At 39.7% G+C, this 23570-nt stretch overlaps 1 protein-coding gene, 2 non-coding genes and 1 pseudogene across 6 annotated transcripts in view; 2 read left to right on the top strand and 2 right to left on the bottom strand.

Annotated features, from left to right (window-relative positions):
- Window positions 1-2396: 2396 nt before the first annotated feature.
- Window positions 2397-23570, top strand: part of Kat6b (lysine acetyltransferase 6B) — a 189429-nt gene continuing 168255 nt past the window's right edge. The window contains exons 1-3 of one of the 4 annotated variants that reach the window (XM_046419679.2): window positions 2397-2523; window positions 15023-15092; window positions 18508-19379. In XM_046419679.2, coding sequence (XP_046275635.1) covers window positions 18759-19379 — 621 coding nt within the window. In that variant the 5' untranslated portion in view covers window positions 2397-2523; window positions 15023-15092; window positions 18508-18758. Of the gene's footprint in view, window positions 2524-3305; window positions 3644-15022; window positions 15093-18507; window positions 19380-23570 lie in introns of those variants that run through there. The other 3 variants (XM_046419678.2, XM_046419680.2, XM_046419681.2) reach the window with 3 other exon arrangements.
- Window positions 10533-10626, bottom strand: LOC124076170 (U6 spliceosomal RNA; annotated as a pseudogene).
- On the bottom strand, window positions 12457-12579 carry LOC124076191 (small Cajal body-specific RNA 21). The gene has a single exon (XR_006846288.1). It is a non-coding gene; the product is annotated as a small Cajal body-specific RNA 21 (non-coding RNA).
- On the top strand, window positions 14455-14561 carry LOC124076175 (U6 spliceosomal RNA). Its single transcript, XR_006846278.1, has one exon. It is a non-coding gene; the product is annotated as a U6 spliceosomal RNA (small nuclear RNA).

Here is a 23570-nt window from a genome sequence, read left to right as displayed (position 1 = left end):
TCTATGTTTGCCAGCTCCTGGAGTTACAAGAGTACAAGTTTAGGCAAACATGGCCCATTTCTCTTTTTCTGTGGCACTGGGGGATCTAACCCAGGGCCCTGTGCAAGCACTTGCCACTGAGCTGCACACCAGTCCCATGACCCATTTCTCTCTAAGGTGTCTCTTCACTCTTGATGCATTGGAAATCTTTGTGCATAACTCATTAGTGGTAATGACCCCACCTTGGGATGCAGCCATCTTAAATGTGGACTTTGGGGTTTTTATTGTTCTGAGTTGCTTCTTTTACATACTTTAGTTTGAGTGTACAGATTTGGGGTTTTAAAACTTGTTTTTAATGAAGACATGGTTTATTTTTATTGCTTGAGATAAAATGCAGTCTGAGAGACTCAAATGTAATTTACAAAATAAAGTACATGTGGGCAGACCATAAGAAAAAAGAAAAAAAAAAAGAACATTAAGGCTAAAGAGTCTGCCAGGATTCTTAAGTTTACATAGTAATTTCTTGGAGAATAAAAATCCCAGCACCTGCATTATAAAAAGGTACAGCTTATAAATGTCCTTCTCTTTGAAATACCTAAATGAACTAGACTGAATTATAAACTAATGGCTTGTAAAAATTCACCTGAGCAAGCTACTGAATGAAGATTCTAAGTGAAAGAGGTAGGGAGAGATTTAGGAAACCCAACCTGCTGTTTGTTTGTTTTATCTGTAATGTAACTCAAAAGTAGTCAAGCGGATGGTGAAGCTTTCCCTGTGTTTTGTTTCCCTGGGCTGAGCCTGTGAATACCAAGATTTAATCTAAAGAGGGTTGTGTTTTAAAAACTAACAACCAAGTAATAAAACACCTATAAAAGGGGTTTATAATGGAACCAGTGACAATTTTGAGTGTAGTATTACAACTCTTCTGCCTCCCCTCTCCCTTTTTCTATCCTTTCATCCAACTCTGTGCCCTTTGTCTTGGCTTCTTTCTCACCTTGCTGCCAAGAAGCAAAAAAGTAGGGACAGCTCACACCCCAAAGTAGCAAACCATCCTTAAAAAGTGAGGTGTATATAGTGGTCTGTATTTGATGACAGGGCTGTATTGCTTGCTTTGTTTGTCTAAGATAAGAATTAAGACAAGTTGCTCTAACAAAGTACCTACCTAGTTGTACAGTGTTTTTTAATGGGGAGTTTAAGATGTTGCTGCTGCAAAGTATCAGTGGCATAAAGATGCTGGAGTCAACCAGGGTCCAGAGACTGGCCAGTTCTTGCCGCAAGTTCTCCCTGCATCATCCCACCAAGGACCAAGACCGCCTGACTCCAGGGACAGACTTCAGGCAACAGGTGGTTTTCTACCCAGGCCACCATGCCTGAAACTTGGTTCTTCTTCAGAGCCATGATTTTCCTCCCCCTCTCAATGAAATGGCGCCTAGGAAGGGAAACTTCGCCTTCAAACTCTGTAGGAGCCATTTCTCAAGTCTACCTTTCTTATATTCTGAAGTCTCTCCTGCCAGCATCCCACCCATATCCGGGAAGAGCCAGGGGCACTCTCTTCAGAGTCCGGAGGGCGCTGGGAGGCATGTGGGCAGCTTCAGAGTGGCCTCCTCTGGACAGCCAGAGGATCCTTCAACCTCCCTCATGTGGGCCTCAGGAACTCTGGGGGCCCAGGGGAAGCCTGGAAAACCGAACTTCGCCATCAGCCTTCCTTAAAGTGCAGGCTAGGCGAGGGGGGGAAGGGCCCCCCAGCGATCTCCCCCCAACTCCAGCCCTTCTGCCAGTCGGCTGCACAGCCCGAGAAGCATCCTGAACGTGGCTGAGAGCTCGCTGGCTCCTCGCAGGCCGGGTGAGGGCATCTTGAGGGGCAGCTTCCCCCTCCAGCCCGCGTCTGACATCCCCACTCCCACCCAAGGATGCCGCCGCCGTGCCCTGTCCGCAGTCGCTGAATGTCACTGCTCCCTCTTCCTCCCGATCAGGGTAGACACAGCTCCCAAGGCGTCCCCCACCCCAAAACTGCCGCGATTGCTTGAGGGCACAAGGCCTGGGCGAAGGACGAAGTTTGGGGCCCACCAGGGCGGGAGGGGGGCGCTTTGGTGAGGACCGCACCTCAGTCCCAGCCCTGGAGGGCACATTACCCGCCCCAAACGGCCCTGGCGTCCCCAACCTCCCGTGGACACCGGCATCCCCGCCCTCTCCCGAGGGCGGCGAGCGGAGACCCCCGGGGCGGAGGCAGGTACCCCTGGGGCGGAGACTGGGGCGGGCGGGGTCCGGGCTGCGCCCCCGGCCGGGCCGGGCGGGCTAGCGGGCGGCGCGGGGGGAGCGGGGCTGGGCGGCGCTGCCTCGGGCTCTGTGCGCTGCAGCCCGGAGCCGAGGAGGAGGAGGCGGAGGAGGAGAAGGAGGCGGCGGCGGTGGGTCCCGGGCGGGGGGAGCGCGGCGCTGCGGACCCGGGCGGCTGGCAAAGGACGAGGCGGAGGCTGAGGAAGGCAGCGGGGAGACCCGGGCTGCAGCAACAAAGGGCAGTGAGCGATTGGCCGGGCTGCAGGCGAGGTTAGCCGGGGACCTGGGTGGCCGGAGGCAGCGGCGAACGGTGCACGTGCTTGCAGACACGGGCGAGTGTGGAGCGGGGGGGGGGGGGAGGGTGTGCACGCCCGGCGGGTAGGGGCTTGTTCCCCCTCGGCATGGGATGGCGAGGAGGCTGCAGCGACATCGTACTGTCTGCACCAGGCCTGGGGCTTGCAGGGTAGGGGTGTGTGTGGGGGGAGGATGCGAGCCAGGGGGCGGGCGAGTAGTCGCCCGGGACGGGACGGGAGTGAGGGTGGAGGAGGGGGCGGGATGGAACGCTCCAGGCGGCGCGCCCGTCCGCGCGATCCACCGCGGAAGCTGGCGACTGAGAACCTCGAATTTTAACTTCGCGTGCCCGCCCGCGCGCGCGCCCGCCCGCGCCCACCCCTAAATCCTGCGGCCGCCGCCAGCGATCAGCTCTCACACAAACTTTAGCTGCGGGCTAGGGGCTTTGGGGCTGAGTGGGGGAGGGGAGAGGGAAAAGGCTCCTGATTGGCGTCGTCCGCAGCCAATGAGGCCTAGCGCCTCTGCCGCGAGTAGACCCAATCCATTTCTAGCGGTAGAGGGGGCGGGTAGGTGGAAGTAGAGGTGGCGCGGTGTCTGGGAGAGAGAAAAAGGGCTGCACCAATAGGTGCCCGGAAGAGGCGGGCCCAGCGGTCTGTTGATTGGTACTGGCAGTGGACCCTCCCCCGGGGTGGTGCCGGAGGGGGGATGATGGGTCGAGAGGTGTGTCTATGTGGAAGCGAGATGACCGGCAGGAACTTGCCCCAATGGGCTGCAGAGTGGTTAGTGAGTGGGTGACGGACAGACCCACAGGCCAACGGGTGGCCGTACGTGTCTGTGGTCTCGTCCAATGGAGCAGCGCCGGGGCGGGGCCGCGGCTCGGGTTTAATGAGACTCCATTGGGCTGTAATCAGTGTCATGTCGGATTCATGTCAACGACAACAACAGGGGGACACAAAATGGCGGCGGCTTAGCTCCTACCCCTGGCGGCGGCGGCAGCGGTGGCGGAGGCGGCCGCACCTCCTCCAGGCGGCAGCCACGGTTTCTTTCACAGGCAGCGACAGCGCCCCTGGCAGGCGCGGTGGCGGTGGCGCGCGGCCAGGTCTGTCACCCACCCCGCGCGTTCCCAGGGGGAGGAGACTGGGCGGGAGGGGGACAGACAGGGGGGCCAGGGGCTTGCGACTCCCCTCCCACAGGCCTCTGCGCGAGGGTCACCGCGGGGCCGCTCGGGGTCAGGCTGCCCCTGAGCGTGACGGTAGGGGGCGGGGGAAAGGGGAGGAAGGACAGGCCCCGCCCTCTGCCGGGCCTCCAGGGCAGTGGGCGGGGCCTAAAAGGGGCGGGGCAAAGTCGGGTGGGGGCGGGGCTCGAGGAGTGGGAAGGCGGAGGCTTGGAGGGATTTCTGAGTGGGAATGCTCCGGTAGAAGCGGTGGTGGGGTAGTCGAGGGGGTGGGGAGGATTGGTGAGGGTCATATGGAAAGGGAAGATTAAGGTGTAAAAGGAGGTACAGAATGGAGAGTAGGGAGGGTTGTAATTTTGGAGATATGGAAGGGAGACGGAGGGCTATGGTGAGGGCAGGTGAAATGATGCAGAAGAGCTGGAATGCAGTCATCTCCGGGCAGAGTTAGGATGGTTTTGGGTGTGGTGGATGTGTAGAGTTGAGAATGCATTGCAGAGTAAGTATTGGATTGGGGGTAGTATTGACCCCGTGTTGGAAGGTACACTTGCTGTGAAGGAAGAGAGGTATTTGAACCCACGTGTTGAAATAGGAAGAAGGTTTGCTAACTCAGGAGTATATAAAGCTTTAAAAAACGTGGAGGAGTGGGATAGTTATGTTTGGGAGAGTTTCTGAAAGATGATAAGATTCTCAGCACACTTAAATGTGAAGGAAGAAGAAGGGGGCTGTCATAACTTGTAAAATACTCCCGTAGTAGAAAATATCGTGGACATGGGATACAGCGGGTGGGAAAAGGCTACAGGTATGAAGAAGGTGGATGGGACTGGGCAATAAGTATAAGTGAAAGCAATTTGGTGAACTGTGCCCGGAATGAGGATGGGACCAGAAAGGTGTTAGTTTGTGAGAAAAAGTTGTTAACTGGAGCCTTGAGGGGCTGGGTTTGAGGCTCAGTGGTAGAGCGCTTGCCTAGCATGTGTGAGGCACAGGGTTCGATTCTTGGCATCACATAAAAATAAATAAGTAAAGGTTACCAAAAAAGCTTAAAAAAAAAAGGCAGTCTTGGAGGAGTGCACAGTGTCTCAGGAAGTGGATTTGCTTGTTCCTTCCTTCCTTTTCCTTTTTTTCTTTCTACTGGGGATTGAACCCAGGGGTGCTTAACCACTGAGCCACATTCCCAGCCCTTTCTTATATTTTCTTTGGAGACAAGGACTGAGTTGCTTAGGGCCTCACTAAATTGCTGAGGCTGGTTTTGAACTCTCAATCCTCCTGCCTCAGCCTCCCAAGGCTTTGGGATTACAGACGAGCCACTGGGATTAAGTGCACCACCACGCTCAGCAAATTTGCTAGTACTGTCTTATGGGCCGAGTTCAGAGAATGGTGGGAGATGACGGGGTACTTGTTATGGAGTGACCACATTATAAATGGTCTTCTGTTCACCATGAAGTTTAAATCTTCCAATTGGGAGAGGATGTCGGAATGTGATAGAATATTAGAAGTTCTGAAGGGGTGGTGGTTAAAGAATTACAAATGTGGGGAAAAAAAGAAGAGAATCCTGAACAAAGTATATTTGGGGTGGAAGTGCCAGGAAATTCAAGGTAAAGAGTGCATAAAGTCCCTTCATATGTGGCCTGGAGGTGGAAGTAGCAAGTGAGAGTTGTTGTATTGGAATTGTGTTCTGTGGTGTTTCAATAAAGTTTTTTTTTTTTTTTTAAAGTACATTCCCTTTGTCTTACTTGTTATACCATATGTTTATTTCATTTTTGAAGATTAAAAAAAAACCCTACTTTTTTTTGGCATATTCCTGAAATAAAACATTTTAAAAATATATTTTTTAGTTGTAGTGGACACAATATCTTTGTTTTATTTATTTATTTTTATGTGGTGCGATGATCGAACCTAGGACCTCGAACATGCTAGGCGAGTGCTGAGCCACAACCCCAGCCTAACATTTTGTTCTTATTCATAATTTTTTAAAAGTTTTTTTTAGTTATACATGGGCATAATATCTTTATTTTGTTTATTTATTTTTTATGTGGTGCTGAGGATCTAACCTAGGGTCTCACACATTCGAGGTGAGCGATCTACCACCGAGCCACATCCCCAGCCCATTATTCATTAAATTTTTACACTTGTATCACAATTAGTTTAAGCACTAATGTTTTTAAGAAGAATTGATAATATTGCATATTTTAGAAAGGGTAAGATTCATTATTATGTTTTTTTGTAGTGATTAGGGTATGCTTGTCTTCGTCTTTACTAGCTCCTGAACTGTTTTTCAAAGTGTTGTACCAGCTTACACTGTATTCAGCAATGTGAGTTACCCACTCAGCTACATTCCCAGACCTTTTTATTTTTTATTTTGAGACTGGGTCTCCTTAAGGTGTCCCAACTAGCTTGGAACTTTCCATCCTTCTTCCTCAGTCTCCTGAGTAGCTGGGGTTACAGGCATGTGTCATTGCCCAGAAAAAAGTTTTAATGTTAAAGGAAGAGTTTAGTGGATAACTGGCTGATGGTGATGACATAGCAGAAGTTTTGCCTTTTGGCTGTACCTAGGGCTTCTGAATAGAGTGCATTTTATATTATTGCTGTTATACCATATGTTTATTTCATTTTTGAAGATAATAAGGTGGAGACTGTCAGATGTAAGGCATACTATCAATAAAAAGTAAACAGAGTGAGTAATTCGAGGTAGAGGAAGTATGATAAATAATTTTAATGTGTTCCAGAAACTTCCTTGGACTTTCACATACCAATTAGAAAAAGACTTTTAAGTAGCTGGGCAAGGTAGTATACTCCTTGCTGTTTGGGAGTCGAAACAGGAGAATTCCAAGTTTGAGGTTGGCCTGGGCAACTTAATAAGACCCCTGCCTCAAAAAAGGTGTTGAGATGTAGCTCAGTGGTAAAGTGCCTCCCTACATGCTCAATGCCCCTGGGTCAATCCCCAGTCCAAAAAACCACCCCCAAAAACTTAAGTGATCTGGTGCTCAGTTTCTTAGATTGTTCTTTACAGTAAACCTTTGGTTTTCCATGTGCATAGGCAGACTTGCATTTATATTCAGAAAAAAGGAAATTGTTTTATCAAAGTAGAGATGTGATTTGTTATTCCTTGCAGAATGGTAAATGACATGGATGGAAGAAGTGGGATGAAGGGATAGTTCTCTGTAATGCCTTAATTTGCATTTCTAAAGGATCTTTTAAAAAATAGCTTTATCTATCTATCTATCTATTTATTTATTTATGTGGTGCTGAGGATGGAACTCAGGGCCTCCCATGTGGTAGGTGAGCGCTCTACCGCTGAGCCATAATCCCAGCCCCCTCTAAAGGATCTTTAAACAAATTTTTATTGAACTCCAATAATCTTCTGGTAACTGTCTTATAGTAGACTTGAGAAAGAGAACACACCATAATTTTTATATCATTCATTTTATTGTTGCTGGATATTTTAGTTGTTTCTGATTCAGGGCAATAGTGCACAAACCTGTTGTAATTATTCCCATACATGTTATCTAGTATACAAGTTTTTCTAGGGTGTATACCTAGAGGTGAAATTGTTGGTTTATACACAGGGTGACCACTTATCCTAGTTTATGCCTATTGTCCCAGTTTAATTACAACAGGTTTAGTTCTCGAAAGTATTTGGGTTTGGCTGAGCTGTATGGTCACCCTAGTCATTAGGGTATGCTTGTCTTCGTCTTTACTAGCTCCGAAACTGTTTTTCAAAGTGTTGTACCAGCTTACACTGAATTCAGCAATATGAGTTCCCATTATCCTTTCCAACTTTCAGTCTTGTTAGCTTTTAAGTTTTATCCAGTCTGGTAAATTTTTCATTTACCTTATTAGTAATCAGGTTGAACATCTTTTTGTATAATTATTAGCCATTTAGATTTCCTCATTTGTAAAGTTCTTATTCAAGCCCTGGCCCCCACCTTTTAATTGGTCCATATGTCTTTTATTGCTTTTTAGAAGTTCTTTATTTACTGTGAATTCAAGTCCTTTTTTCATATGTGTATTTTGCAGATACCCTCTTCCATTCTGTGGCTTGCCTTTTCTCTCTTTATGGTGTCTTTTAATAAGCAGAAGTTCTTAATTTTAATGGAGTCAAATTTATTGGTCTTTTCTTTATGGTTAATGCTTTTTGTGACTTAATTTAAAGACTCTTCTTACCCTGAAGTCAAGAAGATACTCTCCTGTACAGTGTTATATCCCAAAAGCTATATTGACGTTAAAAGATATAACTATCTGAGTAAAATAAACTCTTCTTGACCCCCAACCTCGCTGTTGAAATCTGTTTTTTTTTTTTTTTTTGCTTTTCTTCTGTTCTGCCTTCTATTCTCTGTCTTGAATTTTTACTTGTCTGCAACTGCAACTGAGAGCCAGGTGCTGACTTCCCCTGTCTCTTAGGAGAAAATGGTCAGAGAGAAAGAAGGTTCAGCCAGATTAAATTTTACAGGTCTCCAGCTGACTGTATTGCCCTTTTTCCTTTTATGAGCTAGGATTTTATTGTGTTCCTGCTATGTGTCTGCCACTATCCATGCTTCTTTCATATTTGTTATCTCCATGATTTGTCTTAATAGTTTATAAAACAGGGATATAGTTTCAGGTTTTGTTTTTTTTGGTATGGGGCTGGGGATGGAAGTGGTATTTTCATTTTTATAGATGAGAAAACAGACTTGAATTGATTTAGTAACATGTCCAGTGTCCTACAACTTAGTTAGCTGGCAAAATGGGGACTCAGTCCATGAACTCTAAATACATTCCATCATATTGTACTCAGGGCCTCACGTGTGCTAGGCAAATGCTGTATTGCTGAGCTACACCACCAACACTACACTGCCTTATTTGTTTATTTTTTATGCTGAGGATTGAACCCAGGGGCACATTACCATGGAGCTGCATCCCTAGCCCTTTAAAAAAATTTTTATTTTTTTTTTAGTTTTAGGTGTACGTGATATCTTTATTTTATTTTTATGTGGTGCTGAGGATTGAACCCAGTGCCTCATGCATGCTAGGCGAGCCCTTTACCACTGAGTCACAACCCTAGCTCCCCTTTTTATTTTTTGAGACAGGGTCTCACTAAGTTGCTGAAGCTGACCTTGAACTTGCAATCCTCTTAGCCACCTGAGTTACTGGGATTATAGGTTTGTGCTACTGTTCCCAGCCCAACTTCCTTATTTTAATTTTTGCTGTTAACTTGTTCTAATTGAAGCACACAAAGATAATCTGTTGTGAAACTGGATAAAATACTCCTCTATGTATGTTAAAGTAGCCAGTACATTTTAAGTGGTTTGAATGGGTGATAGAAGGTTTGTAAACTCTTGAAAATGTATGCACCTGTTCATTTTTAAAAGTAGATTTAGCTCAGCTTGGTGGCACATGCTATAACCCCAGTGACTTGAGAGCCTGAGGCAGGAAGATTACAAGTTAGAGGGCAGCCTGGGGGAACTTAATGAGACCAAGTCTCAAAAAGTAAGAAGAGCTGGGGATGTAGCTCAGTAAGTAGGAAAGCATCCCTGGGTTCAATTCCTAGTATCCAAAAAAAAAAAAAAAAAATTATAATTTTTTTGAGTCTTAAAAAAAAAGGGAACCTTATTCTGGATATCTGATCTGAAGACATCAAACACAGCATCCTGAAATGATCTGTCTTTTCAAAATAATCTTGAAAAAAAAACAAACATCAAATTTCTTCTTATTACACTGTTCTCAGTCTTTGTCATTAAAAAATGACAAATTTATAACTGGGGAGAAGTCTAGGACTGAGCAAAAATTTTAAATGCCATGAAAGAGATACTCTAAATTTAGTTGATTATTTCTTAGGTGGAAGTGCTTAGTTATCATTATTACTAATCAGTGTACCCAGGCTGCAAAGGCCTGATGACTTTAAATGACTTTTCATCTTGTCTCTGAAATCCTCTGTTTTACAAGGGATCACATTTCCTGTGAGGTTCCTAACAGTGTGATTAAATTTTAGAGACCGAAACTATTGAGCACTTAAATGTAGGAATGACTATGCAAACCTAATTCATGGGTTTCACCAGGAGATTTGGGACATGTCTCTACTAATTTATGATGATGATGTTGAAACTAATCTTTGTTAGGGATTATGGAAGCCATAATAGTTTATTGATGGTTCAGTTATTGTTTGTTGAAGCAGATTTACACAATTATAGTTTAATGACTTAACAAGGATATTGTCAACTAGGAGAGCATGACATGAAAAATTAAACTTCCAATTAATATAATGTGTATTAGTTGAAATGATAATTTTCATGGTGATTTAGCCTCTTAGAAATCCTTGGAAAACATTATTAGCTTATGAATTGAAAACTCCCTAAGTTAATGAGTAGTGGGAAAGAACTTAGTATTACACTAAAAAGATGGGGAATTAAATATTCGATCCAATGAACATTTATTAAGTGGCTACTTTGGGCTTGCTGCTGAATTAGACTCATAAATATAAGTTGAACAAGATTGATGTTTGGAGAAATGAAATACTATTTGCTTTTATTTCTTCTTTCAATTACCTTCCTCCCAACCTACAGTGGATGAATACTATTGCCAGAGTGATTCAGTCAACAGATTTGTGTACATGCACGTCAATATGTATTATTGTGTCCCTTGCTCCTGTAGTGGTTTCCTACTTCTTCACTTGTCACATTCACATACCATAGCCTGTCCTTAGTCATAACCACTTTTATTTCAACATGTACCTGTCTAGGCAATAGGCACATGGACTTGGTGTCCCTTTTGTATGACAGTTTATTTGTAGCTTCTGTGCCTTTCTCCTTGGTTCCTTTCATTAATTTTTTTTGAGAGTTTTAAAAAAATATGGAATGTGTCATCCTTGTACAGGGGCCATGCTAATCTTCTCTGTATCGTTCCAGTTTTAGTATATGTGCTGCTGAAGTGAGCACCCCTTCATTCATTATTGATGAATTCATTTGACAAGTAGATATTGAACCCCCCTCTTAGTATTGAGTTCTGGTAAATTTGGGGGCATACAATGATGAATCAATCATGAATCCTGTTATTAACTATTTTTAGTCTAGTAAGGGAGAGGAGGTCAGTACCCAAGCAGGCATAATACAAAATGGAACGTTGATGTTAAAAAAAGTAAATAGTAAGAGAAGAAAATAGTGAGGAAACTAAATGTTTCCTGTAAGTCTTCTGAAAAGGTGCGTATTACACTGGACCATGAAGGATATGATTTTGAGTGGAGAAGTTGAACAGTTATCCAAGTTCTGCATTATTTTTCACGGTTCAGTTTAAGTCCTATCTATCGAAGGGGTGTTCTTGGTGTGAATTTGTGTGTATTGGACAGGGACTTGAACTCAGGGCATTCTACCACTGAGCTACATTCTTGGCCCTTTTTGAAAAATTTGAGACAGTCTTGCTAAGTTGCCTAGCAATCCTCCTTCAGCCTCCCAAATCGCTGAGTTTACAGGTACACATTACCATGCCCAGCCATCCAAGGGATGTTCCTATACCCATCCATATTCCATATGGTTTCAGCAAGGAATAGTCCTAGTTGTGTTAGACTTCTTCATTCTGTAATTAGAGGAATCGTGATTATAGAATAAGGAAGTCTAATATACAAAATTGTTAAAATGGAGCTGCTTTGTTGGGGGTAGGGGGTTATGGTGGCCCTAGCCTTGAATCCACAAGGAGTTATCTGCAGGTGACTGCCTCACAAGGAACAAAAAGAGCTTAGTTTGAAAACCATTGGAGAGACAAAGGAAAGAGTTGGCAACATAGATCGCATTTCAAAAGAACATCAACATAAAACCAAAACATAAGTCTTTCACACTTTGGTGGCTCCATTTTCTTTTGTAAATTGGGGGAAAATGATACTACCTTCAAGGGTTGCTGCTAACCTAAGAAGGTATTAGAAAGTAATTGGAATTGTTTTATAGTTTAATGCTGTTTTTTTTTAAACAACAAAATTTATTGAGGTGAAATTTACATAACATAAAATGAACCACTCTAAAATGAACAGTGACAGTACATTCACAGTATTGTTTAACTACTACCGCTATTTGGTTCTGAAACATTCCCATCAATCCAAAATAAAGCCTGTTACACTTTAAACATATTCTCACCATGACTTCCTCCTTTTACTCCAAATTTGTGTTTTGTCTATGAATTATGTATTTTGGATGTTTCATAGAAACGGAATTATATAATATGTGGCCTTTTGGGTTTGACTTCTTTTACAACATAATGATTTCAAGGCTCATCAACATTATAGTAACATGTATTAATATTTCATTACTTTTTGTGACTGAATACTATTCCAGTGTATGGATATATTCCATTTTTTTTTTTTGTATCTTTATCTATTAATGGACCTTTGGACTGTTCCTACCTTTTGGCTATTTTGAATAGTGCTATTATGAACATGTGTGTACTTGAACTTAAATATTCGAGTATCTGTTTTCAGTGCTTTGGGGTATATACCTAGAAGTGTGTTATTTAAGTGTGTTATCTAAGGTCATATGGTAATTCCACGTTCAGGTTTTTTTTTTTAATAGTTGTAGATGGACAGTATGCTTTTATTTTATTTATTTATTTTTTTATGTGGTGCTAAGGATTGAACCCAGTGCCTCACACATGCTAGGCAAGCATTCTGCCACTGAGGTACAGCCCCAGCCCTCCATGTTCAGGTTTTTTTTTTTTTTCTTTCCCTATCAGTCAATTATTCATCCTTTCCACCAGCTCCTCCTGCCAAGTTATCATGGCCAAGTAAATGTGAGGCGAGGACAGCCCAGGTGAGGTTCCTTCCTCAAATATCTCTTCCATGAAGGAGGGTGCCTGGCCCCTCTACTCTAGGCTCAACTGAGGGGAGGTGGAGTAGGCAGGCTAGGCCGATATGTTCAGGTTTTTGAAGAAACACCAAACAGTGCTTTGCTTTATATCTTCCATAATACCTACTACAGGATTTCATGCAGGGGACATTATTTTGCTAAATATTGTTTATCTTTGATAAGTGTTTATAACTCACCTCTCAGTGCATGTGCTTTGGGTCTCAAACGTTAATTTTAAGGGAAATAGATGCATCCAAGGCTTGAAAGTTAACAAATATCACCATACAGATGAGTTTCATGTTGTCAAGACATTAGGAATTTATTAACTGAGGATTCTGTTTTAGGGTGGTGTCAGAGGAAAAAGAAGTCAAGGTCCCCTCCCTTTACAGTTATGGATGCTCACTCAGTTACACAATGGGCTTTGAAAAAATCCAGGAACTTATAAAAAGCAAGAGAGCTAAAAATAATTGTTAGCAAGTAAAATTCAGGATGGCAAGAGTAAATTCTGTTATTAATCTGTACTTTTTTTCTATCACTGTTTTTGGTGTATCTTTAATCTCATGACTGGAATGTAAGAATGTTATGCCATTTGATTTTAAAATAACACACAGCTTTAGTAAAAACTTAGAGGAGGCCTCACATAATTCCCATTATTCAGGATATTTTGACTCTTCTTATGCTGATATGAATATTTCTGAATAGTGTTGATATTTGTATAATACCAGTGAAGCTAAAAGCTCAATGTTGGACTAAGCATTTCTCTAGATCTGTTTAGAATAGTTCGTAATGAATGATGTAAATAGTGTTAGAAGATTATATGATACAACCATATAATTTTCTGATACTTGTAGCTAAAAATAAAATTCTTCACAACCTTGGAAAATAGAATAACTTAATTTGATGTATCATGAATCCCCTGAATTAATTTGGAATGATTTGCTACCTTTTTGATATCCTTTCATTCCAATTTTCAAGTTTTATAGAAAAAAAATGAAAAGAGAATAATGATTTTAGGATTTTAGCTTGTGATTGAATATCCTATCTACATATGAAACAAGTCCCAATGCTCTGAGAAAGAGAAGTGGTGTGGATAATTCTGAGTCAGGAAAAAAAAAAATCATTTCTATTTGGCTTTTGAATGAATTATGTATTTTTTTTTCCTGTAGATTGTCTTTCTAGTTAGATACTGCTTAGGCTAAAATGAAATTGGTTTTCAATCTATTCTCTTAGCTTATGCCAATTTACAGTGGGACCAGTGGGATGTCGGAAACAAATCAGCCCAAGATTAAAAAATTTGCAGTGGATAATATACAAAGTGGATAATATACATGTGTTTAGTTGAGAATTGGCTACAGATAAGAGACTTCTGATTTTATTCCTCTCCTAGCTGTATATTTTCTTTCTTTTTTTTTTTTTAAACACTGTGATTCTGCTTGTAGCAAAGAGCTGCTGAGTTACATCTGCTTCTGCGTAATTAACTCTGTTGGTTGGTGTCAGATGAGAGCTAATTTTGAGATTAAATTGAGGAGTGGGGTATGTGCTTGTGGCTGGAGGAGGGGAGAAGAATCTAAGGTTGCTTGGTTGTTTTATATGAGAACAAAATATAGTTATTCACAGTTTTTTAAAAGATTTATTTATTTACTTTATTTTTGAAGTAAAAATCTTAAAATGTGACTTGTGTCTATATGTGTTTATTATTGTGGAAACTGGAACATCCTTCTTTTAGTGAAGCTGGTGGTGATATCTTGGTAGGCCAGGTGGCATTTAGGACAAACAGTGAATCCTGCCTAGGAAAGTTAATTCTGACCTTAAAACAACTTTTGCCTCCCTCCCCTGTGATAGTTACCTGATTATTTCAGTAATAGTGGAGTTTTTTACTAATGGGATTCTCTCTTAGGAATCTTATCATGAACCTGATTTTTAAAACTTGGAGAACATGTGCTTGCTTTGCCAGCACAGATATTGAAATTGGAATGATACAGTGAACATTAGCATGGCCTCTGAGCAAGGATGTCATGAAAGCTTGTGATACACTTATATTTTTAGGCTGATGATTTGTGAAATAATGAAATAATAAAATTAGGAGAACAGGTTTGGTTTAGAAAAGAGTCAAATTTACTACTTCTTCTTCTTTTTTTTTTTAGTTGTAGATTGTCACAATATTATTTATTTATTTATTTATTTGATGCTGAGGATCGAACCCAGTGCCCCACATGCAAGGCAAGCACACTACCACTGAGCCACAACCCCAGCCCCTCAAATTTTGTTTTTTTTAGGCACTATTTTTGGGCTTTAATTCCTGTCCTCAATTCCATGTTTATAAATACCCTTTGGTGGTCTGAAAGAGTTAATGATATTGCCAAAATTGCAGCTATTTGTTTAGTTGTGGAATTGTTTGTGGAGTTTTATTTTAGTGGTTCCTAACAATTATAAGATCTTTAGATAGTTCCTAAATTTAAGGTCTGTCCTTATGCCCAAATGAACATTACTTTTTTTCTTTTGACAGATTTGCCTGAAGACCTGGACAATCTTCATTTTTGTCATGGACTGTTAAAACGTTTGGAGTTCTGATTCTGGTATTTTTTTCTTATTTTATTACATTTATAAGATATAAAATGCCAGCCTTACTGGAATGCATTGGTAATGGATATGAATGACTTTGGTTTTGAATATAGATTGTGGTAAAAGCTTGTCATGAAGATATTTTTTGGTATTTATTAGTTACAAAATATTTTTTTTAAATGTGTGTTCATTTACCTGTGTAACCAAAATGCCCCAAAGCAACTTTGCAATATTGTACACTTTCTTGTGACCTCTTCTCCTGCTTCCTGCAGTTGTATTTTGTGCAATCAAATTAAATTAGTTATGATTCATCCTGAATAAATGATGAAAGATGAAATAATTACTTGAACATAGTGAAATGTCTAATGAAATTTTGCCCCAAACCATTTTACTTTGGAAAGATCAGTTTCCTGTTCTAAACTTACTGACACAGAATGATTCCTGTGTTCTATCCTGAAAGTGGTTGCATTGCAAAAGCCAGTGATTTCATTTCTAAACACACTGAGTGCCAAGTCTAACATTTTTGCAATGATTTATATAATTACACAAAAGGGAGTGCTTATTAGATTTGCAGATGACACAGATGACAGAATCAAGATTCAAAACAATCTTTTGCAGATTGGAAGATAGACTCAAACTAACAAGATGAAATTGAACTGTAATAAACTTTAAATCTCAGCATTTAAGTTTATGCAAGGAAGAATGCAGAGATTCAGTTTGACAGCATTTTTGAAAAAAATATCTGGGCAGTTTAGTTGGTCTGCATGCTCTGCATGGCCAGTGTGGAGGGGCTGTTAAGGAAAATTCCTGTAATTTTGGGTTGCATTTATAATTGAATAAGGTCTAGACTGTCATATTTTAAGGTGAACATTAGCCAAAGTAGTGAACTTAGAGACAGTATGACATGTGGAGGGGTCAAGAAACTGGGATGTGATTGTTTTATTGAGGTGGGGCTGGAGGCACAGTAGGGTTTGGCTGTTAGTGGCTTTATTTATTTATTTATTTTTAAGTTGTAGTTGGACACAGCACCCTTATTATTTATTTATTTATTTTTATGTGGTCCTGAGGACTGAACCCAGGGCCTTGCATGTGCATGGCGAGTGCTCTACCACTGAGCCACAATCCCAGCCCTGTTAGTAGTTTTTAAAAGTTTCTTGTTTTCAAATATTAGAAGGTCTATCATATGAAAGAAATAGTAAAAATATCTTGGGATTATTTGGGGAACTAGGTCTAGTGTGTAGAAATCATGTGGAGGTGATTTTTGATCATGTGAACAAGAGATACATTATAGCTAAGAGCTTTCCAACAGTAGAGTGAGCTATCTCAGAAAGAGACAAATTTCCAATCAGTGAAAATATTTTAGGTAAAGGCTTGATGGCCCTTTTATTGAGGATATTGGAGAGGGATCTTTTACTGGATACCTGCAGGTTGTATTGGATGCCAGTCCCAAGTTTTGGAATCTTAGTGGAAAGCAGTGGAAAGAGAACCTACAGTTTACTGATCCACAAGGAAGACAGTCTTATTTAAACTGACTCTTTAAGGTGTTTGAAACAGTATAGTTCAATGGCCCCAAGTGTCTTTCAGCGACCCTTCAGGAATTTGGTTTTTTTTGGTGGTGGTATTGGGGATTGAGCCTAGGGGCACTCTATCACTGAGCTGCATCCCCAACCCTTTCTAGTTTTTAATTTGGGGCAGGGTCTTATCAAGTTGTTAAGTCTGACCTTGAACTTCTGATCCTCCTACCTTAGTCTCCTGAGTCACTGGGATTATAGGTGTGCACCACTGGGCCCAGATGTAATTGTTTATTTTATTATTAGTTACTGTTAATTTATTACTATATTAATTTACAAGTTAAACTTTATCATGGTTAAGTATGTATAGGAAAAAACAGAGAGAGAAGGAGTGTGAGAGTGTTTGGTATGTTTGTGGTTTCAGGTATCCACTCTGAGGATTTTGGAATATATCTTATATGGGTAAGGGGGGGGGGCAACTCTTCTAGCATTACATACAGTAAAGTGAGTGAAGCTTAAGTCACAGTGTCCCCATTATCCATTGGTAGAACTGGGATTCAGAGCCACATTTGTATTTCTGCAGAGACAGAACTAGCTAGAGCAGATAGTCAGGTGATTCAAGTGAGTGCTGGATGTGATTCTGAAATAATGGCATTTGAGTTACCATGGGTGAGTTCTATCTTCTTCTGAGCCTTTTTTCCTTTAGAATGTCCTAAGGATTAAATAACAAGTTACATGTCAGCACACTGTAAACGTTAAACTATAAAAAGTTAAGATGTGGGTGTTAGCATTGGAGATCAAGATTCAATCCCAGATCTGGCTCAATTCCTGTGCCAGGCTCTTTACTTTTGGTGCTCTTTGCAGGTGTCTTCAATACTAGATTGGAGATCTGAGGCGCATAGTATATACCAGGAATCTCTCAGAGAGTAATATCACTGTCTAGTTGGAATCAGCTTTGTAGGTACCTGTCTTGTATTGAACTGCTTAATGAGATATAACTAGGTAGTAAGATAACTAGAATGCTACATTATTTAAAGGTGAAGGGTTATGTTACTATATTACTTTCAGTTTTCCAACCTGTGGGTTAGAGGGTATCACAAAACCTGTGCAAGAAGATCTGATTTCATGAAAGTGGTTAGGTGAAGGCTGGAGATGTACGTTAGTAGTCGGGTGCTTATCTAGCATATGTAGAGGCTGTGGGTTCAATCACTAGCACTGCCCCTTTACCAAAAAAAGATAGTTAGGGTCCGGGGTTGTGGCTCAGTGGTAGAGTGCTGCGGAGCATGTGTGAGGCACTGGGTTCGATCCCGGCACCATATTAAAAAACAAAAAACAAAAAACCAGCGAAATAAAGGTATTGTGTCCAACTACAACTAAAAATAAATAATTAATTAATAAACAAACATAAAATATTTAAAAAATATTAAAAAATGATGGTTAGGTGGGACATTTTTTTAATGTTTGAAACTTGGGAAATATATGTAGTCAAAATCAGGATTATTTTTTAAGTTTAATGTTTCTTCGAGTAAGTTTAATGAACTTTCATTAGATTTTTTTGTATCAGATTTTTTTTTGATGTTGGTTTTATGTTTGTGATAGACATATACCTTGGACCTCTTTCATTAGTAAATTAATTTCAATAAAGAAAATCCACTAATGTATGACTTAGGTTTGATTTCTTAAATACTTCATAAATGACTTCATGTAAATAAGTGAAAAATGGTAAAACAAATTCTTTCTTAGACTGTGACCCAGTTTCTGGTTGAAAATATTAGTCACTGTGGCTGTGTTACACAATACCTGTCTATCATTACTTCTGCGGTCTTTTTGCATTTGAAAAGTAATACCAAAGAATCTTTTAATTTATTTTTAGAAATTCCATTGTTGAAAGTTTTTTCTCTCCTTTTTATCCTTTAAGGTCTTGATTTCCTGGTTAAAGATGTTCTTCACTCAAATGCAGTTTTTCCTGTTGGTAAAGTAAGACAAGGATCAGCGTTGCTTGTTAGTCCTCTTTTGTATTTCTTAAGAATGGATGTTTTTGAGATGTTGATTAACAAGGTGTGGAATGCCCTGCCAGCTTGTTGAATGACTTTCAAACTTGCAAGTTCTGTTAAATACAAGGAGAACCTCTATGGGTAACTTTTGTGTTGAAGAAGTCATTTGTCAACCATGGTAAAACTTGCAAACCCACTTTATACAGAGTGGATTCTTGAAGCTATACAGAAAATAAAAAAGCAAAAGCAAAGGCCCTCTGAAGAGAGAATCTGCCATGCAGTCAGCACATCCCATGGGTTGGATAAGAAGACAGTCTCTGAACAGCTGGAGCTCAGCGTTCAGGATGGCTCAGTTCTCAAAGTCACCAACAAAGGCCTTGCCTCATATAAGGACCCAGATAACCCTGGGCGCTTTTCATCAGTTAAACCGGGCACTTTTCCTAAGTCAACCAAGGGGTCTAGAGGATCATGTAATGATCTTCGTAATGTGGATTGGAATAAACTTTTAAGGAGAGCAATTGAAGGACTGGAGGAACCAAATGGCTCCTCCTTGAAGAACATAGAGAAGTATCTCAGAAGTCAGAGTGACCTCACGAGCACCACCAATAACCCAGCCTTTCAGCAGCGGCTGCGCCTGGGAGCCAAGCGTGCAGTGAACAATGGGAGGTTACTGAAAGATGGACCACAGTACAGGGTCAATTATGGGAGCTTAGATGGCAAAGGGGCACCCCAGTGTCCCAGTGCTTTTCCATCCTCACTCCCACCTGTCAGCCTTCTACCCCACGAGAAAGACCAGGTAAGTGAAAAAGGTACATTAATACAATCGAAATATTGTACTGCTCTTTTGGCTTGTACAGTTATCTTTTAAGTTTAATATGAACAAAAGTTCTGAGTTTGATAAAATCAGATGTTTTGCCTTAAGCAGACTTTTCTGTTTTGAAATGTACCTATTATTTCATAATATAAATGATTTATATTGTTTTACAATACATTGAGGGCTTTCTCATTGGTTGCCAAGCATTTAACATGATGATTATGTGATTTAAAAAAAAAAAATAATTGGTGGGTGCTAGAAGGGACAACCATAGGTAACTTTAATTCTTCTTCTTCAAGGCAGAGTCACATATATTTTAGAAACCTTAGGAAGACCATAGTATATTTTTCCTTCATTATTATTTTCAGAGAAGAAGAATCTGCAGACTTCTTATTTTAATACTCATAATCTCTGCATTCCTGAAATTGTTTTAATATATGACCTAAATTCCCCCAATTTGAAGTCATTATTATTGTTGAGTTCTCAGTGGGTGTCTGTGAATGTTCATTTTTTTTCTCCTATAGTATCTTTGCTTATACTCTTTGATTTCTTTGGGACTGTTAATTCTATAGCATTGTATTTGGTTTTTTTGTTTTTGTTTCTGGGAATTTAATGCAGGGATATTTTACCACTGAGCTACATCCCCAGTCCTTTTATTTTTTTATTTTGAGACAGTCTCTTTTAAGTTGCTGAGGGTCTTCATAAGGTTGCTGAGGCAGGCCTTAAACTTGTGATCCCCCTGCTTCAGCCTCCTGAGTACTGAGATTACAGGTGTGTGCCTCTGTGCCCAGCTCTATAGCATTATAAATACTTGGCAGAATTTTTCTTCTGTTATTACAATGATTTTGAAATGAATCTGGTTGATAGGATTTTCCTTTGTTTTGTTTCAAAGCTATAGAAATTATTTCTGAAATTATCTCCCCAACTAAAATCGTAGTAGACCAACAGCTAGTTGTTTATAATTTAGGCCCTACAGTTTGGGGGCTTGTTGTTTGTCCTTTGGGCAAATGCATACATTGCTATCAGTTAATTTTACATCCTCTAAATCATGTTAATAGAAAAAGTGGTTGCTCTCTAAACCATGTTTTCAGAAAGGATTGAAACACAAGTGTTAGGCAAAGCTGTGCGTGGCTTATGTTTTCCTCTTAGAAGTCACAAGATCTTGAAGTGGACCCTGTTTCCTTTGGTGCTTTAGCTGATAGGGGCCCAGCTCTAGAAGCTGGGTAGGATTAGGTAGTTTGCCTTTCTACAGACCACTCTAAAGCCTTTAATCTATTTCTTAACTGTATTTATGTCTTATTAGTTTTTTGCAACATATTTATCAGTTGATGGTAATTGTGTATGTGTAAACAACCCTAAATCTTTATAGGAGATCATGGCATAAAAAAGTAATATAATTACATTTTTTCCTTTTTTATGATACTGGAGATTGGACCCAAGGGTACTTTACTACTGAGCTACATCCCTACCCCTTCTTATTTTTTGAAACAGGGTCTTGCTAAGTTGCTAAGGCTGTTCTTGAACTTGCAGTCCTTGCCTAAGCCTCCCCACTTGCTGTATTGCAGGCTTGCACCACTACACCTAGCATATTTTTACTTTTGATAGAGAAGCAACTACAAATTTTCCATAGTGCCTTTCGTATCCTTTTCTAACCTTGCCCATCATTTCTTGCTAACCTTATCATATTTTTTCCAGGCAGCATCTGTATGAAAGTATTTTTAGTCTACAGGAAAATTCATGTCTGAAAGTGTCTAGTATTGAGAACAGAGTAATTTATTGCTTAGCATGCAATTGTACTGTTCTCTTTATGATGCTGATCTTTAAATTGTCCAGTTAGCATTATCATTTAACAAGGAAAGCTAAGAAAATGTGTCTTAGAATTTTTACTTGATGAAATTTGAAGATTAGTTGTATGAAGTAATTATAATCTAATTCTGAAAAAATACAAATAAAAATACAAAAAGCAGTTCAAGTAATTTTGACATTTTTGTATTACATATAACAGCATTTTTCCTTGAAAATTTTAATTAAACTACATTATAATAAATTGCTCTCTGAGACTAAAAGTGGTAAACATTAAAAGTGGTAAACTTGCTAAGTAAGCATAATAAAATTTCTTGACCTGGGATCCATGAATAGGCTTGAATGTAAAATCATGTGTGTATCCATCCCCATGTTTTTCTAGGGTCAGGGCCTATGGTTTTATCAGATTATAACGGGATCCTAAGATGTCAAATAGCCAATGTGAACATTTTTTTGTACTGTTGGAAAAACTTAGGCTAATTGTTGGCCTTTGATTATTTTTGCTTAGGCTCCTGAACTTGGATATGTGTGCATATTGATAGTACTATAGTTTTGTGCATTACGGACTTTCTGTAATATATTTGAAAGAGATTGTCATTGTTCTTGATATGCTAGAAGTTGCAGAGTTTGCATTGTGAAAAAAAATTTATGGTATAAATGGAAACTGTTCAGAGTTGGAGCATCTCACAACTAAAATATAGTCAACCAATGTCTTTCAAAGAAGCTGTTATTCTGATTACTTTTGTTGAGCAATTCTATTTAATTGTAAAATAGAATAAAAAGTAAAAATAATAGGCAATATTTCATCAGTGTTACATGCTGGCACTGTTCTAAGTGCTTTATTTTTATTATCTCCTTCACTTGGCACGGTAACTTCGAGGGAGGAGGTTATTTTCTTTATCTTAAAGATGAAAAACTGAGGCTCAAAGTTTTAAGCAGTTTGCCCAGGGTCACTTACAGAGTGGGTAAATGTGAAGCAAGGATCCCAGATCCCAGTCTGGATCCAGACCTGTTTTCAGCTGGGGCAGTAGATTGGTGGTTGCTTTTAATTATTAGTAAAAGTCTCTTTTCCAGTTTCTCCAATGGTCAGAAGTAGTTTTCCCTCAACAAATAAATTTCTAACATTTTAAATTTGATGGTTGTAAAGAGCTTATTACAGTTTTTAAAGCAGGTACAATTTATAATATTAACAATATGGGAATGCAGTGGGGAAGTAGTAAATCTGTGTCTAATTAGATTTAACATCATCATCATTCCTATGCATGACTGCTAGGAGGAATACAATGTGAGTTGAAATAGAAGTGCTCCTTCTTTCTGAAATGTAATTGCACATCTTTTGATAGTCTAGAATTCAAATTGGGTATTACCACACTGGCTCCTTAGCATAAATTCTTTGTATTTATTTAAGAACGCTCTCTCCGGTGAGGTGATATGGAAATGAATTAAACCACTGAAGATAAAACTTTATCTTTGACTTGGTGAGGGAACTCCTGAAGGATAGTATTAGTGTTTCTCATTAAAAGTGGTAAAGCTCAATTAGTTCAGATTATGAGGACTTTAGAAAGTCAAATATTCGAAGAGAGACTGCAGTTATTACTATGCACTTTGTAGCAGTAAAATTGCATTTGAACATTTAACATTTTTATAAAATCAGTTTAGTTCAATTTTAAACAGATTCCTTGGTATTTTACTTTATTGAGAATATCTTCCTAAAATTTATTAAGCATCAATCTTGGTATGTTTCCAGTGCAGTATATAATACGGAAACTCTTCATTCTAAATTCCGCTATTATGTATAATTATAATGTATCAATAAGAAATAACAAAATACCCTGAATTTTGGGATTAGTATGGAGAAAAATTAGTTTTGGAATCACTAAAGTTAGATAGAAGCCTATTATGTGAAAGTCCAGGTGGATCAAATGCTTGCTACTCTTGTTTTGTTGAAAGGTGGGACATTTTAAATATCAAATAGGACTTTTGATGTTTTTCTTTTGAAGAAATGAAATTGCTGTTATTGGGATCTTATAAAAACCTTCAAACATAATTACAAGAATGATAAGATTGTCAATAATAAAAAATAAAAATGATATTGAAATGGAGCACTAATGATCAAAAATGGGACAGAGACAGAAAAACTATGATGAAAATCACTTATCATGGACTGGTTTGTTCAGTTGTTTATTGTATTTGTCCCCCACCCCTTGTTAGGTATTTTATCAGTTTTGGGCAATGTTATCAATATGAAATAATTTCTATGGATAGTAGATATATATACATCCTATATAACTCCTGTGTCATGTAAATGCCATAAATTAGGTAACTTTAGTTTTAGATTTTCCTTTCTTCTACTTTTCTCCCTTATGTCCT

This window comes from Marmota monax, unplaced genomic scaffold (assembly GCF_021218885.2).
Source record: "Marmota monax isolate L192 unplaced genomic scaffold, Marmota_monax_Labrador192_F-V1.1 WCK01_AAM20220418_F8-fsc00019, whole genome shotgun sequence".
Lineage (NCBI taxonomy): Eukaryota > Metazoa > Chordata > Mammalia > Rodentia > Sciuridae > Marmota > Marmota monax.
This window is presented reverse-complemented; position numbering and strand designations above follow the sequence as displayed.